The sequence below is a fragment of the Salminus brasiliensis genome, chromosome 2 (assembly GCF_030463535.1).
Source record: "Salminus brasiliensis chromosome 2, fSalBra1.hap2, whole genome shotgun sequence".
Lineage (NCBI taxonomy): Eukaryota > Metazoa > Chordata > Actinopteri > Characiformes > Bryconidae > Salminus > Salminus brasiliensis.
Genome location: NC_132879.1, coordinates 43,508,984 through 43,529,147, shown reverse-complemented (window position 1 = coordinate 43,529,147; position 20,164 = coordinate 43,508,984). Strand labels below are relative to the sequence as shown.

Here is a 20,164-nt window from a genome sequence, read left to right as displayed (position 1 = left end):
TCAATAGGTAAGCCTCTAAAAAGAATCTGTTGAAATGGTTGATATACTAAAAAGGATGTATATTGTAATAAGATTAAAAGTAGATAATATCTATGCTGTTAGTGTCCACATAAGGAATATCACTTCTAGCTCTTATTTAGTGAAAATGTTTGAAAGCTTAGCTTTTCCTCCAATTTGCTCTTCACTGCACTGCACAAAAAAGGTTACTTGGCATGGTTTATAATAAGCTGTGAAATACCATTGGCCTAAACAAGAAAGCAAGATTTTGAGAAAATAATTAAGCCTTTCTTAGGATTTTTTGAAAGAATTTTGAAAAAAAAATTTGCATTTAAGAATATTCTTATGAACTTTAGCGTTTCTATTAAGAATCTTCATAAGTTTTTTTTTTTCTTAGGAAAGCTTTTGTGAATCCGGTCACTGGAGCTCAGAAGTAAGAGAACACAAAAGAGAATAAATAGTACTTACAGGTTTAGGTTTTATTTCCATTCAGATGATGTAAATACAGGATGTAAAACTGCAACCCTTTAATCTCATCTTCTATTCCAGGTTACTGATTTTTCTTTACAGGATTTCTTTCTTACAAAACAAACAAACAAACAAAAAGTAAATCTCCCCTATGTACAGTTATTCAACAAACACAAGCAGAAGAAATGGCAGTATGTGTTTAAAGATATACACATATACTACATCTGGTAGTGGATGCCTGTGCAGGGTGCTTACTGTACAAACATGTTCTTCCGAAGCACTTTAGTAGTTTGTAGAAATGACAACAGGTTGCCGGATAACGTGATCAACAGTTTAGTGTGAAAGATTAAGAGACTTGCTGGAATGAGATAGCCTGTGCTTTTTATTTTAGGGCTACCCTACTTGTGTGAACTGTGTGGTGTCAAATTCTTACTTCTAAGAAACACTTGTGTGAGATGTATATGTAGATTTCACAGTATCTATATGCACATCATGGTCAGTCGTGATGTGGCCAAGCAGATAGAAGAAGAAAAAAAAAAAAAAAAAAAACACCCCACAAATCTATAACCTATAAAGATACCTATAACCTTTAAAAGAGAAGCCTTTAACCGACTGAAGGCAAGGGCATCGGGGCTGGTCTCTAAGACCGAGAAAAAAAGCCTAATTTTGAATTAGACAAAAAAAAAAAAAAATCATCCAATTACGATTCATTTATAGTGCAAGATTAGTTTTAAACTAATTCTAAAACTGTGGCTCATCGGAGTAATTAATTAAAACCGACGATCTGTCCATGCACTTCGAGTTGCTCTTTTAAGAGCGGTGTGAGCACGAGGTCTGGCATCATGGCCTGTCCACCAGCTAGTCTCGTCATTAAGGCATCCGGGTAAACGACCATTACAAGCAATTCACCGCTACTTCACGACAAACATGCAAGCAAACCTCTTCAAAACAGTTCCACGGAAACTGGTATACAAAAAAAAAATCTGCCTTTTTAAAAAGTAAACGCATCACACGTTACTCGAGTGGAAAAATACAAATGTGCAGTTTCTTCTAAGCACTTTGGTGTAGGCTTTTACCTTAAAAGATAATACCTATGGGTCTATGGGTCTACATAGAAAAATAACCAACTCTTCAAATTTTCTAAGCACCTTCTTGAACAGATACATGTGGTAAAGGGGATCACAGTGACAGAATGGGGCAAGAAACGGCCAGAAACAAAGAAACGCTCAACCAAGCTTATGTTGGTCCCTGATTCACAGATCTTACAGCCGCCGTGCTAACCACAGCTAAGCTAAGTGTGGAAGGCCCAAAGCTCTGACAGTAAAACTACAGTAACTTAAAGCTGCATCATTAAGTACTATGTGTAAACAAACAGTAATAACTTAGAGGTTACAGAGAGTGGTATGGTATGTTCCAGGTACCCAAGTCTAAGGTGCATTCCCCCTCAACAACCACCATTACTTCTGTTTTGCTGAGGCTTTTCTGACAAGAGAGAAAATAGTACAGAGAGAAAACAAGGCCCGAGTCAGTCTCGGGAGGTTGGGGGGTAGAGAGATTTGTTGGTCCGAATCCCTTACACTGCAGTCAGCGAAGGTTTCGAAATGAGAAATAAAAAATAAAGGGAAAAAAAATTAACAAAAACAACACAACACACACCACATTGTGTTGTGCTCGATTGCAGAACATCTACTGACATTATCCCTTAGCTCAGTTGCGCTTCCTGGCTTGGTAGCGCCTGGCTTGGCACTGACGACCTTTAAAAAAGCAGGACATTGAGGTAAAGAGCTGTGGCTCTCTCGGGTTGTCAACAAAACTATAGAGATCTGAGGAGGTACTGAACAGAGGGATGTTTCCGGGTTTCGCTTGGTTGATGTGTTCAGTCTAGTAAGTGCAGCATCAAATCCACAGGCAGAAGAGCTCTGTTGGTTCTTCCCACATCCACTAGAGGGAGCCCTTCTCTGGAGAGGAGCACAAAACTGCAAACCAAAGGGTGGACTATTCTGGAAAGTTCAACGCTGTGACCTCTGGTTTCATCTTAAAGTACTGACTGAAGCGAAGAACTGCGTATCTGAAAGTTGAGAGGGGGAAATGACATTGAGAAACTGCAGAACACTAGCAGTAGGCTTTGTAGCAAACAAAAACTTGTTCCCATCTCAACACTTACCCCAGGAAATCAAAGTCAATGGTGGAATACTGAGCTTGAATCAAGGCCCACAGGCCCCAGAAGAAATGAGATGCCTAGAGTGAGAGAAGGAGAGGGGGAAATCATGTAAAAGGGCACAACAGATTTATTACCGTTGCTACTCTGAGGAGCGATATAACCACATGAGCGTGGGCGTATCTTGATGATCGCTGCGTTTATCATGTGATTAGAGATCTTGAGGTAGCCGATGGCCTGACCTACCCTTTGTTGGAGCTTTTTTTTCCTATTACTTCCCTTTTATAGTTGGCTGAGGTTTAATGGTGTGAAGGTGGGAAAGCTGCTTCCTTCACAGATAGCATAATGAGCTATGTTTCCAGCTAAAAGATTGTTGTTGTTGTTTTTTTTTCCCCTTTTCAGAAAAGTTGCTTTACCACTGAAGTATGTTTGTCGATGTGTAGTTTAACATGAGGAGGAGACAAGAGTGGTATAAAAAGGAAAGCTTTTCAGCTCTTAAACCAATACCAACATTACACAAAAGCCTGTTGTAGCTAAAAAGTGGCCAATAAATAAACAACCAACCGCATTTTCATTTATTGTTCGCCAACTGTGCAGCTCAGCAAAACTGCAGCTCATGAGAAAGCAAAAAGAGTGGCTTCAGTAAATTGTAACTATACACTCTGAGGAAGTGTTAGTTATCAGACTTCACAAAGCTTTGTGGGAGTACAAAGACAGGGCAATGAAACAAGGGTCAGGTCCTCCAGACCACCTCTAATTACTGATTCTTCAAACAGTCCTCAAACAGTGAAGGAACATGACCTACTGCAGCAAACCCACCCTCAAATTGCTCTTTTGACAGAGTAACAGGGTATGGCTCTAATGTGGTCTGCTGCATCTGTTCAGTTGTGTACTCGCAATGTTCCAATTACTGGATCACAAAAGGAGGACACGTTCAAGGTGGTGAAAGAGCAATGGCCATTAATTAAGGTTATGCAGTAGGGCAGTACCATTCCTTAAGGTCCGCTAAGGATTACGATGCTTCAGGTTCCAAAATTCAGCATTTACTTCAACACAATCAGTTTCCAACTCTTGTTCTCTATTTCTTAGGATCGAAACCGTCTGTTTCTGTTACTGAACCTTTAGGATAGACAAGCCCTGTTCTGACTGGTTGTTCTCCCTCATGAGAACGACAAGATAAATGGGTGGGGCTGAACTGTGGTAAACTGAATGGGTGGAGATATGTAAATTAGTCTGCTCCCAAGGCATCAGAGCACATTCAAAAGGGGCTATTTTTGCAACTTAACTTTACAAACTAATTTGTAAAAATGTCTTTGTACACTGTGAGGGAAATTCAGCTGTCCATGATCGCAACACTTTCATGCACAGCTACTTATAATTAAATCATTGTTAAAGGAAAAAAAACAAAACAAACAAAAAAAAAACAACAACAGTTACTCTAGCATGTGCAAATGTTTGGATACCCTCTTTTACTAGTAAAGTAACAGAACTTTATTTTTGCTAGGCCTTAACTGACTAGGGGTCCTATCTCACACCCAATTTTACACCCCGCCAACAGTCAATTTTCACGCCTTCCGCCGGCACCATTTACATAGCAACGGTGCTTGCGAACATGCCTATGCTGATGGGCGTGGTGGTCTCGAAATGAGGTGTGTTCAGGTAAATTCCTGGCATATTGCTATTTTGGCAACGGAAAACAGGTCCGCCACTGACTTCCACTTGTACTTTATCTGCCATTACTATAGCAAAGACACAAGGACACACCCTAAATCAAGCTGCGTGGTGCACGGTTGACGGCCCGCCAAAAGATCGCTACAACAGGGCCCATGGACTGGTTAGACTGATCATTGTCATTAGGAGATGTTATCTGCTGGCCATTCCAGAGTGTAATAAATTCCCTTTTCAAACCTCCAGTAAGAAGCTGGCTGAGAATGTGAAAATAAGTTGCTACATATTGAAAAGCTTTAAAGCACTTCGTTTTCATTGCCCTGACCTGCAGGAGGTTCCACTGTCGGGGCCTAACAAAGGAGTGGAGGTGCATGGGCAGTGTTGCTTGCACAAACATTAGCAGAAAGAAACCTTATCTGTGACCTCATCATACAAGTCACTCATCTTAAGTATACAAAACAACAAAGATATATTTTGGAAACAAGTGCTGTTGACTGACGAGTTTAAGCGCAAATGTGTTTGGCACAACCAAATGAATGTTTAGAGACAGACAAGCAGCATTTAATGAAAAGAATCGCTGGCCAACTGTTAAGCATGATGGTGAATTCATTATGCTTTGGAATTGTGTGGCAACCAGTGGCACAAGGACACCATGGGTAGCTTTTGCTATGGCCCTGCCCTGATCTGACTATTACAAATATTTTGGTAGATCTGCTAAACATTTCTAACACAAAAATACAAAGACTTCTAGTCAGCAATTAAAAGCATTTGCCGGCTGAAATATATGGCGCAGGGAGTGTTGCTAAACAATGACCAAGAATTTCCAACCCTTGTTCATGCTCCATGAGTGAATTTCTATGTTCATCAAACACAAATAAACTATGCATTAACATTTGGCTACTGCTAAGGTTGTGTCTAGTTCACTCATTTTATATATATATATATATATATATATATATATATATATATATATATATATATATATATATATATATATGAGTGAACTAGACACATAACGACATTGGCACACATCTTTATGTGCCTCTGCATTACTTGCATCACCCCACTAATTAGTGTTAAGTTACTCATTCTGATATTTAGGCTAGGATTATGAAAAAAAGAACGTCCTCTGATATCCCCTTGGTGACCCCTTCAGTATCAAATCGCACCTGTTGACTCCAGGGCTTACTTACCAGGGCAAAGCGGTTGACTTGCACGTACAGAACCTCCACCTCATTGTTCGAGACTTTAGCCCCCTGGTTTTTGTATTCCTTATAGGCCTCCAGATATGCCCTCAGCCACTGCAGCTGTAGGCTCCGCTCTGGATATAGGCTGTAGTCCACTTCATTCAGACCTGTCAATCACAAAGACACCATGTCACGCACATCAGCACTCTGTCTTTTTGAAGATCCAGAAATCTTCTTATGTGGTATAATGGCATGTGGCTTGGTTTTAACACTCGAGACTGAAGCAATACGATGCGGACAGGTTACCTGCAAATTCATTGAAGTGGTTCCCAATGTCATAGGCTTGGTAATTGTACCCAGCATATTCGTAGTCAATGAATTTGACATTCCCTGGGGAGGGCAAACAAATGAAGGTTTGTTTAGAAAAGCGTATGGACGTGTGGTCTTATACTCTTCCTAATCCCTTAGACATCAAAGCTACGCATTACCAAACCAACACTGGAAATGCCTGGGCTTACATTTGAGCTCTAAAATGACTAGTCAAATATGACCCTGGGGTAGGAGTAAGGGTTTGTGTTCTGAAAGGAGAACCGGAGAACAGTAATTGGAACAACAACACTTTGAAAATGAGATCAGAGCATGCACTCAGAGCACAGACATACAAGACTTGAGCACACATGTAAAACATGATAGCATGCTTGGATAGACTGCATCAGGGTCCAGTGGACAACTTGCAATCAAGCTCTAAGGAAACCGCTTCTCACATTTTGCTGATCCTTTGCAGATTTTGCTGCCAAGTCTTTTTTTTTTTTTTTTTTTTTTATATCTACACTCACTGACTCCAGGCCAAGAAAAATAGTAGTAACAAAACTGGATTGTTAATAAGGAACATAAGGTATGATTCCAAGTGCTTGACAACTTCAGGAAATCTGGTGACTGGCAACAAAAACGGCCTCTTTGACACAGATAGGGGGGAAAAGGCCTTTGCTATAGAGAAAGAGACGGAAAACGGAAAGTCACATCATCCGTATTCACGTTTGTGTGATAACACAGAAGTGAGCAGACACAAGGGGACCATGCTTTGAGGACGGAAATGTAGAGCACAGAGAAAGACAGAGTGGAAAGAAATGGACAGCATCACCCTCTAGTGGCTCAGCAAAGCAATAACTATTAGTCAGGTGGTGAAAGTAATTTCAAAATACAAATCCTTACTCCTCTGCCACAACACAACAACTGAGTGCTCTACTGCTAACTCGATTGTGCTGGTTTCTCAGTGGTAGTGTTTATTTTTTTTGTATGTAAAGATGTCTAAAAAATACCCTGCTTTCCAAAATACACATTAACACTAACTTACTTTGTTTTTATCATAAAAAAGCAAAAGGTGTGATTTGACAGTAGACAGAAGTGTTGGTCTACAGAAAGAGACACATGAGGTGGTTACCGGGCCCGTTGGCGTCCTAGCTGGACACACAGAACACCTCCAGTCAGTGGCTATAGGCCTGTGCAGCAGATGAAGAGATTTTGGGGCAAACTCACATCTGTCACAGAACACACACAGCTTCACTGCAGAGCGGCCTCTGCGTCCCTCCCCTTTACAAGACTCGAGCACCGAGCACTTTTTCTACCACACCCCCCCCCATTCCCCTCCACCCTACCCGCCAACTTTCACACGCCCACCCCGCCACATCGCCTTGCCGTTGGTCCAGAAGAGCGCCAATGAGGCAACGGCATAGAGGCCCTACGTGAAGAACATGGCTTCCTGCACAGGTGGTCTCTCTGGGCATTAGACCTCCTGACTGACAGAAAAACAAACAAACAAAAAAAACACACTAAAAAAAGGCAAAAAGGCTCGGGAAGCTTTGCTGTTGCACAACTCAAGTGTGTTTGTCTCGCTCTCTCATCTTTCCCCCTCTTCCTCTCTGTGGGGGAGGAGAGTGTTGAGTGCAAAAGAAAAAAAAAAAAAGAAGACATTAAGCCCCCCCCACCCTCCCCTTCATCCTTTCTGCTTCTTTAACGTTAGCTAAAGGAAGTGGCTTTTGCCTTCTCGCCAGCGTGGCTGTCTGTAAGAGAAGCTGAGCACAAGTGTAGACTTCTTACACTCATCTGAGGCAGCAGTTACGCGTGTTCACCTTCAAAGCTGCCACACAGGGTTGGCTGCAAGCATCTGCCAGCCCTCGCACTGCTCTTTCTCCGTTATTCATGGGGAACACAGAAAGCATTCACAGCATCACACGGAGGGGGTGAAAATAAAACATCAACATTCCCAAAAGAACCACGAGCATACATTTGCTGCTTTCAAAAACAAAAAAACAAAAAAAAACAAACAAAAAAAAAAAACACACACACACACTCACACACACACTCACACACACACTCACACACACACTCACACACACACTCACACTCACACACACACTCACAAAACCAAAAGAACAAGCACCTTAAGGCGGCAAATCTTTAGATTTACCATGAATCCCCTTAGACGGACTGTTTGGGGGGAGGGGGACCAAAAAAAGAAAAAAGAAAAAAAACCCATTTAAAGGCTCCTTTAACGATGAGTGCAGAAAAGTAAAAACCAGGCCTACCTGAGGCAGGACAGGTGTGGGGGTGGGGTTTGGATGGGTTGGGGTAGGTGAAAGGGAGGGGAGGGGAACGGGGCTCACCTCCTGCCTGCCGGTAGATGATGTTCTTACACAGGAGGTCGTTGTGACAAAGCACGACAGGTGAGCCCAGCTTGGAAAGGCTTTGCCGCAGCCACACCAGCTCTTCTCTGAGACACACTGTACTGGGCACCTCGCTGCTCAGCCTGGACACAGAAGCACACACATACACACACAGATTCTGAGGATCAGGAGTAACAGGAATGCCTGGATGGATGATGGTCATTTCTGAGAGCTTGACTTCAGACATCCAAACTGAACGAAGCAGAGGAGTAAAAGCATGAGACCAACATAAATTTGTAAAAACAGCTTGGTCAGTTTAGACCACATGGCTGCCATCTGAACATGATTACACAGATCTTTTTTCAAACCCTCATTGCTTCATTTTGCAGTTTACCAGACCAGAACAGAGGAGAAAAAAAAAAAAAAGTCACATAAGGTCCAGATTATCAGATGGTCAGTAGTGGAAGTCACTCTATGGGTTTTAAGCCAGAGACATTACCGGCATTGACAGAGTAGGAGAGAGAGGGCATAACCTAAAGAATTTTGTTCTTATTTACACTGTACATGCTGCACCACCTACTTGCTCACCCAACTGGTGTACATGCATTACAACACCTACATTTAATCAGTATATTTTTTTTACTTAATTGCATTTTTTATTATAGCAGGGTTTTTTTTTCCATCATCTTGAAGCGCAGTGCTTCTTTGTTTGCACAGCCCACACTCTCTTGCTTGTCGTGCTGAATGAGTGACACAAAGTGCTACCATAGGGAAATCCTGATTGGCCTGACAATATAAAAAAAGGTCACATGCAAACATGCAGAATTACATGATATCTACAGTATGTTTCTAAAGAGTCTCTGAATAAAATGCATTAAAGATTTATCTCATTTGAAATTTAATATAGTTGATACAGACTCTCAATGTTTACTAACCCCTTTTATGTGGAGGCTGTACTTTAGCCTGGCCTGTCTTCTGTGAGTCGCTGTGCAATATTATAGTCAAGGTGACCAAAATAATGCAGGTAGTCAATCACTTACACACGGTCTTCAAGGCGAATTAAATTTTGAGGACATATTACGTGGTCTGTTTAGATAATTATACTTATGTCCATGGAGCTTATTTTTTATTGCTAAGATCTATACGCTTATAGTGCAGCTCCTGCAGAAACTGCAAGTGTGTTGTGGTTGGTGCAAATATTGCCAAAAAGAAAAATTAAGGTCACTTTAAAGAATGAATTGATGTGAAAATGGTGTGGATTTAGCACAAATTGTTTGATTTGTTGATTTCCTGGGCGATTGGCAAAGTATAGCTAAATGGTAGGTGGCTAAGTTGGTAAGGTGGTTACTGTGGTATCCCAGGTGGTTGTGATGATGTTGCTAGTTGGTTGTGTCTCCCAGGTAGTTTTTGCAATGTTCCTAAGTGGCTTGCTATGGTATCCCAGGGGTTTGATATGGTAGCCATATTTGTTGCTATGGTCATTGCTAAGGCGATGTTTAATGCAGTGTTTTATGTCCAAATGCTGGCGCCTAAGAACATTTGGCTAAACAGTGGAAAGCAAACAGGCTTGGCTAACAGAGCTATGTTCCCAAACTTTTGGCTAAAATGTGGGGTGCCAAAATATTTTGCCCAAAAGACAGTTGGTCTAAAAGGTACAATAATGGCAAGCAATTGAGAAAAAGGGGTCTGCCCGCATTCTCTCAGCTGGTGTACGGGACATCATTTTTGAACATACCCTAATTCACTCCACTGGGGGGTAAAAAATATCTTAAGACAAAATCTGTTAATTTTTGGTTAAAGGTTTATAGACAAATTTTAATGCATTTCTATGCGATTGTTTTGTCCACAAAATTTGTGTTCGGATGTGTACTGTACATATGCTATTGCATTTATTCAAAAGCTGTGTACAGGCACACCATTCCAGATCAGGATGGACATGCTAGACATCTCAAAAACTGTAGGAGTAGTAGCAGCTCAAAAATACAAGTGGAACAATAAAACAAAAATAAAACTTACAATAGCGTGATGAATTGTGCAACACACCCGAAAATAGCACCGAAGTGTGTTAGACTTAAAACTAAAGGCACTCCTTTCACAAGAACAGGGTTTGGCACCCTGGGACTAGGCCAGGATCAGCCTGTAGTGTGCCGTTCACTTTTATTCAATCTGCAAATCACAGTTGCTCCTTTTGGACCCTAAACTCTTAAAGTGGTGCCTCCCTTAAATTTGTACCTTCGCGTACCAGCTCAACCCACTGGCCTCACCTTTCATTCTTGTCTGGATCCTTGAAGTAGGTGGGGACAAGCGAAAAGAACTTGCCCATTTTCAGCCAGAGATCTGATTGAGGAACCCAGCCGTTGTGAGCATGGATGGCATGGTACTTCGCCAACTGTCGTGCAATGAGCCTATATTTTTATATATATATTTTTTTTTTTAAAAAGAGAGAGAGAGAGCAAGAAGACATACATCAGCTACAATGTTCTCTGTGGTTTGGCAGTTACCACTACTATGACTATATCAACATATGGAAATCATTTTCATAAAGCCACACTGTGAATAGAGACCATAAGATGCCATAAAGTGGCACGCAAAGGTTTGGACACTCTTAGTCAAAATCTCTGTTACTGTAAATACCAAGTATCAAGTAAACGTTGACCTTCCACTTGAACTTCCAAAAGGCATAAACACTAAAGATGACACATTTCTTTAACATTTTAAGCAAGATTACTTTGAAATGTACATATTTAAAAAAAAAAAAAAAAAATACAAACCGGGAGGCTTAAATGTTGTAAACACTTTTTGTACCCATGCTTTACATTTTAGTTTGGGGGATGTCTGTTCATTCTTCCATGCAAGAGGCTTCTAGCTGAGATGTGAGATTCTTGGGATGCTGTGAATGCATTTCTATTTTGAGGTCTATTCAAAAGTTTTCACTGATCCTTAGGTCAGGGGACTGGGCGTTCCATGACAAAATCTACAGTTTGTAGTCCATTGTGGGTTTTGAGGTGTGTTTAGGATCACTACTCTGTTGTAGAAGCTACCTTCTTTCTTCTTTCTTCAGTGTTTTTGATGACCTGAACTCATTTGTCCCTCTACCAGTCAAATTTTACCCGTGTAACTGGATGCAACACGAACCCAAAGCATGATCGATCCATTCCTCGGCTAAACAGTTGGAAAGGTGTTCCTTTCATTAAATCTTTCATTTAATTCTACACCGTTCATTCTTCAAACACACCTTTAAAAGTCATCAGTCCACAGGACTTGTTTCCAAAATGCTTCTGTTGTTTACTTGTTCCTTAGAAGACCATAAACGCTGTGGTGAAAACACAGGAAAGGTCATCTTCTGATGGCTCTTCCATGAAGGTCATATTTGTGCAAGTGTTGCTGCACAGTAGAACAGTGCACCACTACTCCAGAGTCTGATAAATCTTCCTCGAGGTCTTCCGCAGTCAATGATGGGGGGATTCTGCTGTTTCAATTCTGCAAACAGTTCTCTTTGAAAACCCCCCTCCTTGTAAAATTGCACATCACTAATCCTGTCTACAACAGTAAAGCCCCTTGCTTGAAATGACCATTTATGCCTTTCAGCGATCAGTGCATTTTCTACTTCATTCATTGGGGGGGTAGGAATTTTGCATGTCACTGTATAAGCCTTTGGCAAGGCATATGGAGTCTCCATGTCTGTGAGGGACAAAGTGAAAGTTGGCGCCAAGGCTTGGCAAGCCTGAGATCACGATCAGAAGGATCATGTTGCAAAGAGGGTTGTGGCCTTAGCTTGTAGAGGAAATGAGCACAAAGCTCATGCCCAGATCTGGCTGGTGAATTAGAAAGCTGAGCGCTCGAGGACAAATCTACGCCAAACGTGTGTTTATGTGTGTGCGCCTTTCTATATGCAAGCCTCTACTCTTCACCTGAAAATCGCAGGGCTGCGGATATGCTCTGGTTCCAGGGCCATGCCCTCCAGGAACTCGTAGCAGAGGCCGTTGTTGAACGTGCAGTAGAGGCGAGGGGCACATCGGTGGGCCTGCAGCACCCGGAAGCTCTTCACTTCATTCTCACGATCTACAAACAACTCCGTCTTGTTGCCATAGATGCGCACCAGGACCACGTCCTGCAGGGACCCGCCCACGTAGCAGCCAATCAGCTTGTTGGTAATGCCATCTGTAAAAGACTGCAGACAGAGGAAGAAGGAAGTGGAAGAGTTGATCATGTGAGACTAACGTAAGACTTTTGTTTACAGGTATGAGCTTCACAGTTCATACAGGCTCTTTTTATTTAATTTTTCCAAGTTACAAAAATACGACCTGAAGAATTTTCATAAATAAAAATACTTTGGCCATGGGACACTTTCTAGTTTACTGAAGGACAATCAGAGTGTGCATGTTAAGAAATTTAAACTGTAAACTAAATGATTAATAAAAAATATCAGTGATATCATTATGTGAATCAAATAAAACCAGTACATACTAGTCAGGATTGCAGCTCAGGATGGGGTGTAATTTGAGTGATTACCAGATGTAATGTGTCCTGAAATATTTGCAAATTAGGTTTCATAATTAACAGAACCTGGAGCTTCATCAGTAAAAATGGTCTTGTTTGAACCGACCTTATGGTTATGACAGAGCAAAATCTGTTAATAGACAATGGCACCTCTTTTTTTTGTGGTGTGCAGAAACACAAGCTAACTGCTAAAACAGAGCTGAAGTTGGAACAGCTCCTTTACCAAGCTCAACACAGAACTACTTTAATCTGCAACACTTTTAATAGTGGTTTAACTGCAATGAGAAGGAAAATTTGCTAACCTAAGTAAGATCACTTTACTGTCCCAATACTATTTGTTTTAGCCTCGGAGGTTAGTGTTTTTGGGACATCCAAGCTATGGGGTTTTAATCCAGGGTATCTGGGGTAGTTTGAGGAAATAACACAGATAAAGCTAAAATAGCTTAAGAGCGAAGCTTAAAATGGCTCCTATTACAGAAAACTGACTTTTTCTCACTTTTATTAGTTTAATTGACACATTAGCACTGGTAAAGTTTCATATGGTCCATATATGGAAAAACAGCCTTTTTAAATGCTGTTTCGCTGATGTCAAAAGAACTGACATTTTCCTATTTATCCTACCACAGTTTAGCTCCGCCCACTGCAGTTCTCATGGCCTCATACACACGTATTCGAATAATTATTAGAAACAGATTTTTTTTTTTTTTTTTTTTTACATTTTTTGTTCACACAGAGACGTGGCGATAGTACCTCAAAGAGAAACATCAAAACACCAAAAACATGTCTATGCAAGTTATAAAATAATGACTTCTAAATCTAAATAAAGTATTATAAATTTGTAATTTACATTTATTAGTTCTATCTGCGTGTAGACGTTATCGTTGACTTGGGTATTATATTCATTAAAGCTCAGTTTTGCCAATACACACGGCACCACTGAGGAAAATCTCCACGTTTGAGAGAGTTTTTAAAAAGCCTTTTTACCAAAAACGCTTGTCGTGTGGACAGGAGACCAAAACACAAACAAAACCTAAAAATATCTTGAAAAATGAGCAGATGTGTGGACAGGGCCCAAGAGTGTTCAAGTGATTCTTCAATGAGCACAGAACAGAGCTCAATTATTTTAGATCTGTCAGGTAAATGTTCTATAGAGACGTTTCTGTTGGAATGACATTTAGTTTGTCAATGCCTGAAAGACAGAGGCTGATTTCCTGTAACCAAAATGTACATCAGTGCTTAGCAGGGGTCTACTAAAGACAAGCCAGAAACACTGGTATTGTGGTTACATGCATGTATGCACTTTGTATGTGTGGGCACTTCTGAGACCATTACCTTGACCTTGTGCTCTCAGATATGGCGCTTCATCCTCTGAATGTGTGCGAGTCTCAGTTAGCTGGATGTTCCTAGCTACACACTGATGACCATGGCTCTTGGTAATTTGAATAGATTGCTGTTGAGTCCAACTGCCTTTAACTTAAGCAGATGATCACTTGTTAAATTCCCGGTTTGGACGTTTTTCCTACAAAACGCAGCCATGTTGCAGAATGTTTCACCACTCAGGGGGTGTGTTCCAGCGAGCCCAAGATTTTCAGCCCGAGACTGAATCTAATGCTGATAATTACAGCCAACAATTGCATCATACAGCATCCCCTTTGGCCATTTAGACTGTAACGACTTATCACTTTAACTGACGTAAGAGAAAAACTCCATTAGTCAAGAACTAAACTTGCGTTGATTTTAATGGCTTGATCTAAAGATTTCTGTTTTTGATCTTCAGCAGATTTACAGACTGAGGTTGCCTCTTATTTATCATCTTTGCACTGGAATTTTCAGTTTCACAGCCTTCTTTCACAGATCTTGGTTTGCAGCCATTATACTGTAAGTACAGGACCATATATGGCACAATGCTAAGCTGAGAAATAGACTTTTCTAGCTTTGAAAAGGCAGGGATATCTCTGTTTCAGTGCTGTTCAGCAGCCAAAACTATAGCCTACACTGTATGAAGCATTGTGTGATGGCATAGTTGAGTGGAAATTTGTGCAGCCTTAAACTGCATGGTTATTACAGTCTATTATTAATAATCTATCACTACAGCTTAGAAATGTCCATGTTGCTTACTAAATAACGTATTTACTGCTTTATCTGCTTTTGTGTGGGTATTCGTATGCACTACAGTGTGCACTGTGTGTTTGTGAAATAGAACATACTGTTGGGACACTCGTTTTCTTCATTGTTTGCCATTTGGCGGCGAATGCCACTAGTGCTCTGACTAATTACAAGACGTTCACTGTAACTTACAGTTGTACCAATGCCAAGCCTTTTTGACAGACAGAAGACCCTGTACTTTCATTTAAGCTCGAGTGTGATATTGAAGGAAAAACATGCATGCCAAATAACAAAAACTCTTCTGATTCCTGTAGCGGGCAGCACAGCACTTCCTCAAGGATATCTGGCCATGGCAATACTTGGCATCAAACAATCACCCCGCAACATTCATCATAACACTCCAACCTGTGTCATTCTGTTTGTTTTCCCTAAACTGTGGCATGTGGAACTAGGTGTCCCATGAGCCTGGACTCCATCTTTAATACAAAAGGGGCAGAGTGTTTGTCACAGTCGTGCAAACTCGCATTGTCCCCTCATGTAAAAATGAAGCGTGCTCTGGCAGCCTGGCATTCCAACACTAATCATGTGCACTATCAGGGATTGAGCGAAGGCAAGAGGAATGTGGGGAATTTTATTTTTGCACCAGTCAGTAAGGCCTGGCATGTGCTGAGTGCCACTTTTCCTTCATCATTGATGAAAACAGCCCAACGGGGGACACACCCCCCTGCTACAAACTGAACGTAAAAGCAAGTCACGTCCTACCTTCTTAGCTTGTAGGAGGAAAAACATCCCGGTGTTTAGGAATGCAGCAGCCTGCAATCCTGTTAAAGCTGGTTTTCAGCTTTTTTGCTCGCAGCATAGAATAAATCAACACTTGATACTAAATAAACATGACTAAAGTAATTACTAATGAGGAACCTACAAATAGGAACTAGCTAGGAATAGGAAATAGCTAAAAACTAAAAAAGGGACCCAGTACACAAAATATACAGCTTAAATCATATTGGCACTACCAATCACCCACATGCGCTGCAATTCAGCATGTTTGGGACTTTGGATGTGCAAAATATGCATCTTAAATTGCAATCATTTGTGACAGTTACCTAATGTGCTGAAAATAAGGCCAACAAATCTGTGGCTTGGTGAATTACAGACGTGCATGGATATTCCAGCACCGCTCAGGGGCACCTAATAGGGAAAAAAGTTAGGATGTTGTAGGGGCACTAAAAAATTTATTACTTGAGTATTTTGGCAGACTTGTAAGAGTTGTGGGGAGTAATATTTTTTCCATGGGGCCTAGAATCCCTGGCAGTGCCCCAATTTAAATACACACATGCACAGCATGTCAAACCTTGACTTGGAGGGGCTACAAAAGGAGAAGACCATGTCAGGTTGCTCTTCGGTCAGCCAGGGACAGAAAGCTGAGGAAGCTGTAAGGAAGAGGTTTACCACAAATGCAAGTCACACAGATGGTAACATCAGAATTTGGTGCTAACAGCTTGAATCCATGTACCCAACCTACCTTGTGTCAACAGTTCAGGCTGGTGGAGGTGGTGTAATGATGTGAGGGAGGCTTTCACTGTACACTTTTGGCCCATTAATACCAATCAATCATTGCTTGCCAAAGCTTATTTGAGTACTGCTGAAGACCATGTGCCTCTTCTTGTGTGTGGCCAATTTATCCATCTTCTAATGTCTACTTCCAGCATGACAAAGAACCAATCATGTCACAAAGCCAAAGTCGTCTCAAGCAGGATATGGAGGTTCTTCAATTTGAGAGTCTTTAAAGCACCTTGAGAGTTCCTTCACAGCTTCGAAATGAAGAACCTCCAGCAGTTCCTCAAGGATCTTATACTAGTAAGATCTCTACTAAAAATGGCTGGAGTACACTCTGCAGGGTACTTGCTTTGCTTGTCCTTGCTATGTAAAAATAAGCCACAAATTTGCTAAAGTTGTGCGTGTACACTGGTGTGTGGTTTGAAAGAGTTGCCAGCATTTATGACTTAAAAATAATAACGGTTTTACATGATGAGCCCTTTTATGACGAAGGCTCTTCCACAGAAAGGACACCTGTCTTCATAGTGCTGCCCTCAACAAAAACAAGGAAATTTGAGATTTGCAGAGCGATTTAAACAAACCAGGAGTGACTGGTTTGAGATTATTCTTCTTCTTCTTCTTCTAAGAAACATGGAAGACAATGCAGCCATTACGCCTGCAGCCCTTGCAAGAAGATATGGCTTTCAAATAAGTAGATACTCCGTTATCAGGTCAAACCTGAATCTGCCATTCTCAAACCAAATTTCACATAAATCAGCGATTTTCTACCTATATAGACTATACAACAGTTATGCTGTGCCATAAAATGCATAAATTCAGTATTTTAAATTGTTCTCTGATGTCTACGCAGATGGTGTGTGACTTTGGTCGACCCCATGATTTTTACCCTTGAAAAAGACAAGCATACCCCTATTTACGGTGTGTTCGTGAATACTGTGACGACCTCTGCTCTGATTAGCTGGTTTATAGCACGGCCTCGATGGCTCACATCGAATGAACTTACTAAACCACAACGTTAAAACAGTCAGAACTTTGTTTTTAGCACTGCATTATTTTTTGTGATCACTCCAGCCAACACAAGGCTTGCCCAGACAGTGCTGTTACCCTCCCTCTTCCTGCCTATCCTAGCTCCTAGTCTACCCACTCGCTACGTCACACACCCATCTTTTGATCCCTTATCTGGTTCGTGGCATCAGGCAAAACCGTGGTCACAAACCTGGTTCATGTAACAACCTGAGCTTGCATATTGTCTGATATTATGAAAACATATATTAGAATGTATTAGAGCCGGGCGATATGGGAAAAGATCACACCAAAATGCACCAACAGCGTCATTTAAAAAAAAAAAAAAAATGCTATCCAAATACTTTTCCAATACCATGATTTTTGCTCATATGCTGCACTTCATTGAAATATAAACGGATTACACTCTTTTTAATGAAACGTGCAGTTAATCAGTGCTCTTTAAGCACTGATGATATCCATGATGCACTCATAAAAGCATATCGTGTACCACGATAACAAAATATTGTCATATTGCCCAGCTCTAGAATGTATTGTTATATCCTGATCAATTTATTGCCGATCATCTGATATCTAGAGTCTGGTAAAAGTAACAGAAGCACAGTTCACCGGACCAGGGTACGAATGCTAGCGTATGTCCACATTTATAGTGAATTGGTGCATTTTACCCCCCTCTTAGACTTACGTAGGATGTGTGCGTGAATAAGCCAGTGTTTAAGGTGGCCTTGTATCAGATGATAGATACCTCACAAACAAATGAAATGCTCATCAACTCACGATCACATAAACTGAAAACTACTGGTACCTTTGTTTCTTTGTTTTTCACATTTCCCTGTCAGGTTTTACTGGCAGAAAGGTAAAAAGGTTGAGGTTATGGGTTTGCAAATTTGTGCGTCATGTAAAACCCAGCATTCCTCACTTGTAAATAAGACTTCTTTGGTCGTTCAAGTGCAACTTACAGGTAGGGTGCTTGCCTGTTTCGGAGTGCGGGATTACCTACAGTGTCAATAATGAATCACCACTGGAAACTGGCTCCAAATCGTTTGGGTCCTACTGAATTGAACACAGAACCATTCAGCGCAGCTAGCTAGCAGGGGGCATTGCTGGTAGCTAGCTAGTTAAGTTAAGCTACTTTCTTTGGGGACTATTTTGCATCAGAACACCTTGCATGCATCTCCACAGTGAATGGATTTTATGCATTATAGCTAGGTCTAAAGTCTCAGGTAGCAGAAAGCTTATTTAGTGTACTAGCTAACCTTTATAGCTAGTCTTTATATTGGACTTTTGCCCAAGTTCCTCAATAATGGAGCTCTTTACACCAAACCACCGCGTTCCCAATCACTTTAGCAATACGAGGATTTTCTTAAAGGAACTGAGGAATTAGCTAGCTAACTCTAGCTAGCTATAAAACTTAACTCTCAGTGTTGAAAAACGATTTATTTATTTATTAACTATTTGTTTCTGACAATTCAGCAGACAATATTTGCAACTGTCGTTAAAAGCTAAAGATACAGTAAGGAGAGGGCAACAGGGCAGGCTAGGCTATGACGTGTTGATCTTTGAATGAAACGTCCCTCCTGTAACGCCCCCCCCCCCGTTACAGCTATTTCACCCAGCTAAAAAACTGGAGCTAAAGCGGTTCTTTTGGACACTTTAACGCAAAAGTCTATTTGCGATTAGACAAATATACATATATGAGTACTGGAATGCAGAATAACCGGTGGTTCCCTGTGGCTGTCGCTCGCCGGTGTCGGGTACGGGATCTGCAAATCGGTGACGCAGCTAGAACGGCCGACTTGTAAGGCGATGCACGACCACCCGCCTTCGGCCTTATATAACCTATACAACAGCAGAGCCCCCAGGGAGGGAGGTCCATTCGAGCTGGCGAACGTCGAGAAAGAGCGAAAGCCGAAAGCTCCCTTACCTTCATTTTGACCTCCGCTGGCTTCCAGTGGGGTCGGAGCTCCTCGATCAGTCTGAGCGCTCCGGGTCTGTAGTCGTGCTCATCAACGGTCACGTCGAGTTTGGGCACGACAGGCGCCTCGTCGGGTACGTGGATGTAGTTGGCCATGGCCGGGGTTAGAAAGGTCGCAGGCGTGTAAGACGGTACTGTGAAGCCCGTACGTACGATGTGAAGCAATGGGGTAGGGGTTTGAAAGCAGGTCAGTTTTTAATGCGCCGCGGATACGCCTCTACTGCTCCCTCCCCGGAGGAACACGGCGCGGTGCATGCCGGATCTTATGACTCACTGCTTTGCGTCAGAGGTTTGGGATTAGGAGGTAATTCAGATTATATTTGGAGTGAGGAAGACTCCGTTTCTCTCCGTGTGGCCCACAGTAGATCTTACTGCTTATTACTGTCCCATCTGAAGATACAGCTGACTCTTCATTAGCTATATCCACAGTTTACAATTTACACACACACATATATATATATCAGCCATAACATTGTGCAGTACAGAGCAGTCAATAACTGCTTTGATTGATTGATTTGATTGATTTTGTCGTTATAATGGCACCTGTCAATGAGTCGGAAATACATATTAGGTAGAAAAAAGTAAACAGTCAGTTGTTCAAGCAGAGAAAATGGGCGAGGAAGGTTAGGGGCTCATTGATGCCTGTAGGGAGCTACACAATACTAGGCAGATGAATGAATGGATGGATAAATAGGCAGATATACAAGTAACATTTTGCTCCTTTTAGTGGTTTCTAATATTAAGACAATTCCCATTCTGAAGTAAACCCAAAAGATTTTAATCCTAATGGCCCCAATTGTCTCTTATTCAACAGAATGGGTTTCACTGAGGATAGTTTGGGGATGGTTAGCATAGTGACTGC

At 41.4% G+C, this 20,164-nt stretch overlaps 2 protein-coding genes across 4 annotated transcripts in view; one reads left to right on the top strand and one right to left on the bottom strand.

The window, feature by feature from the left end:
• The window catches only part of LOC140549330 (aldo-keto reductase family 1 member B1-like), a 160,447-nt gene that overhangs the window by 36,650 nt on the left and 103,633 nt on the right, over nucleotides 1-20,164 (top strand). The window lies entirely within an intron of this gene.
• etnk1 (ethanolamine kinase 1) lies at nucleotides 456-19,550 on the bottom strand. Of its 3 annotated transcripts, XM_072672863.1 has the most exons (8): nucleotides 19,252-19,548; nucleotides 12,053-12,312; nucleotides 10,406-10,546; nucleotides 8,142-8,284; nucleotides 5,785-5,868; nucleotides 5,485-5,645; nucleotides 2,630-2,703; nucleotides 456-2,533 (listed from the first exon to the last, which is right to left on the bottom strand). In XM_072672863.1, the coding sequence occupies exons 1-8, from the start codon at nucleotides 19,396-19,398 to the stop codon at nucleotides 2,461-2,463; spliced, it is 1,083 nt and encodes a 360-aa protein (XP_072528964.1). In that variant the 5' UTR covers nucleotides 19,399-19,548; the 3' UTR covers nucleotides 456-2,460. The 3 variants fall into 3 exon arrangements, 1 of the variants encoding a protein (XP_072528964.1); XR_011978973.1 differs by lacking the exons at nucleotides 456-2,533; nucleotides 2,630-2,703; nucleotides 5,485-5,645; nucleotides 5,785-5,868 and adding an exon at nucleotides 6,960-6,977 and having other exon boundaries at nucleotides 7,608-8,284; nucleotides 19,252-19,550; XR_011978972.1 differs by lacking the exons at nucleotides 456-2,533; nucleotides 2,630-2,703; nucleotides 5,485-5,645; nucleotides 5,785-5,868 and adding an exon at nucleotides 6,979-7,016 and having other exon boundaries at nucleotides 7,608-8,284; nucleotides 19,252-19,550.

What these genes read in the sequence shown, in the direction of transcription:
- etnk1 (XM_072672863.1), bottom strand. Translation starts at nt 19,398, where the DNA reads ATGGCCAACTACATCCACGTACCCGACGAGGCGCCTGTCGTGCCCAAA. An exon ending in CATCTACCGGCAGGCAGGAG is followed by an intron (nt 5,869 to 8,141) that starts GTGAGCCCCGTT and finishes TGCCCTCCCCAG; the next exon opens with GGAATGTCAAATTCATTGAC. An exon ending in ATTGACTTTGATTTCCTGGG is followed by an intron (nt 2,534 to 2,629) that starts GTAAGTGTTGAG and finishes CTCAACTTTCAG; the next exon opens with ATACGCAGTTCTTCGCTTCA.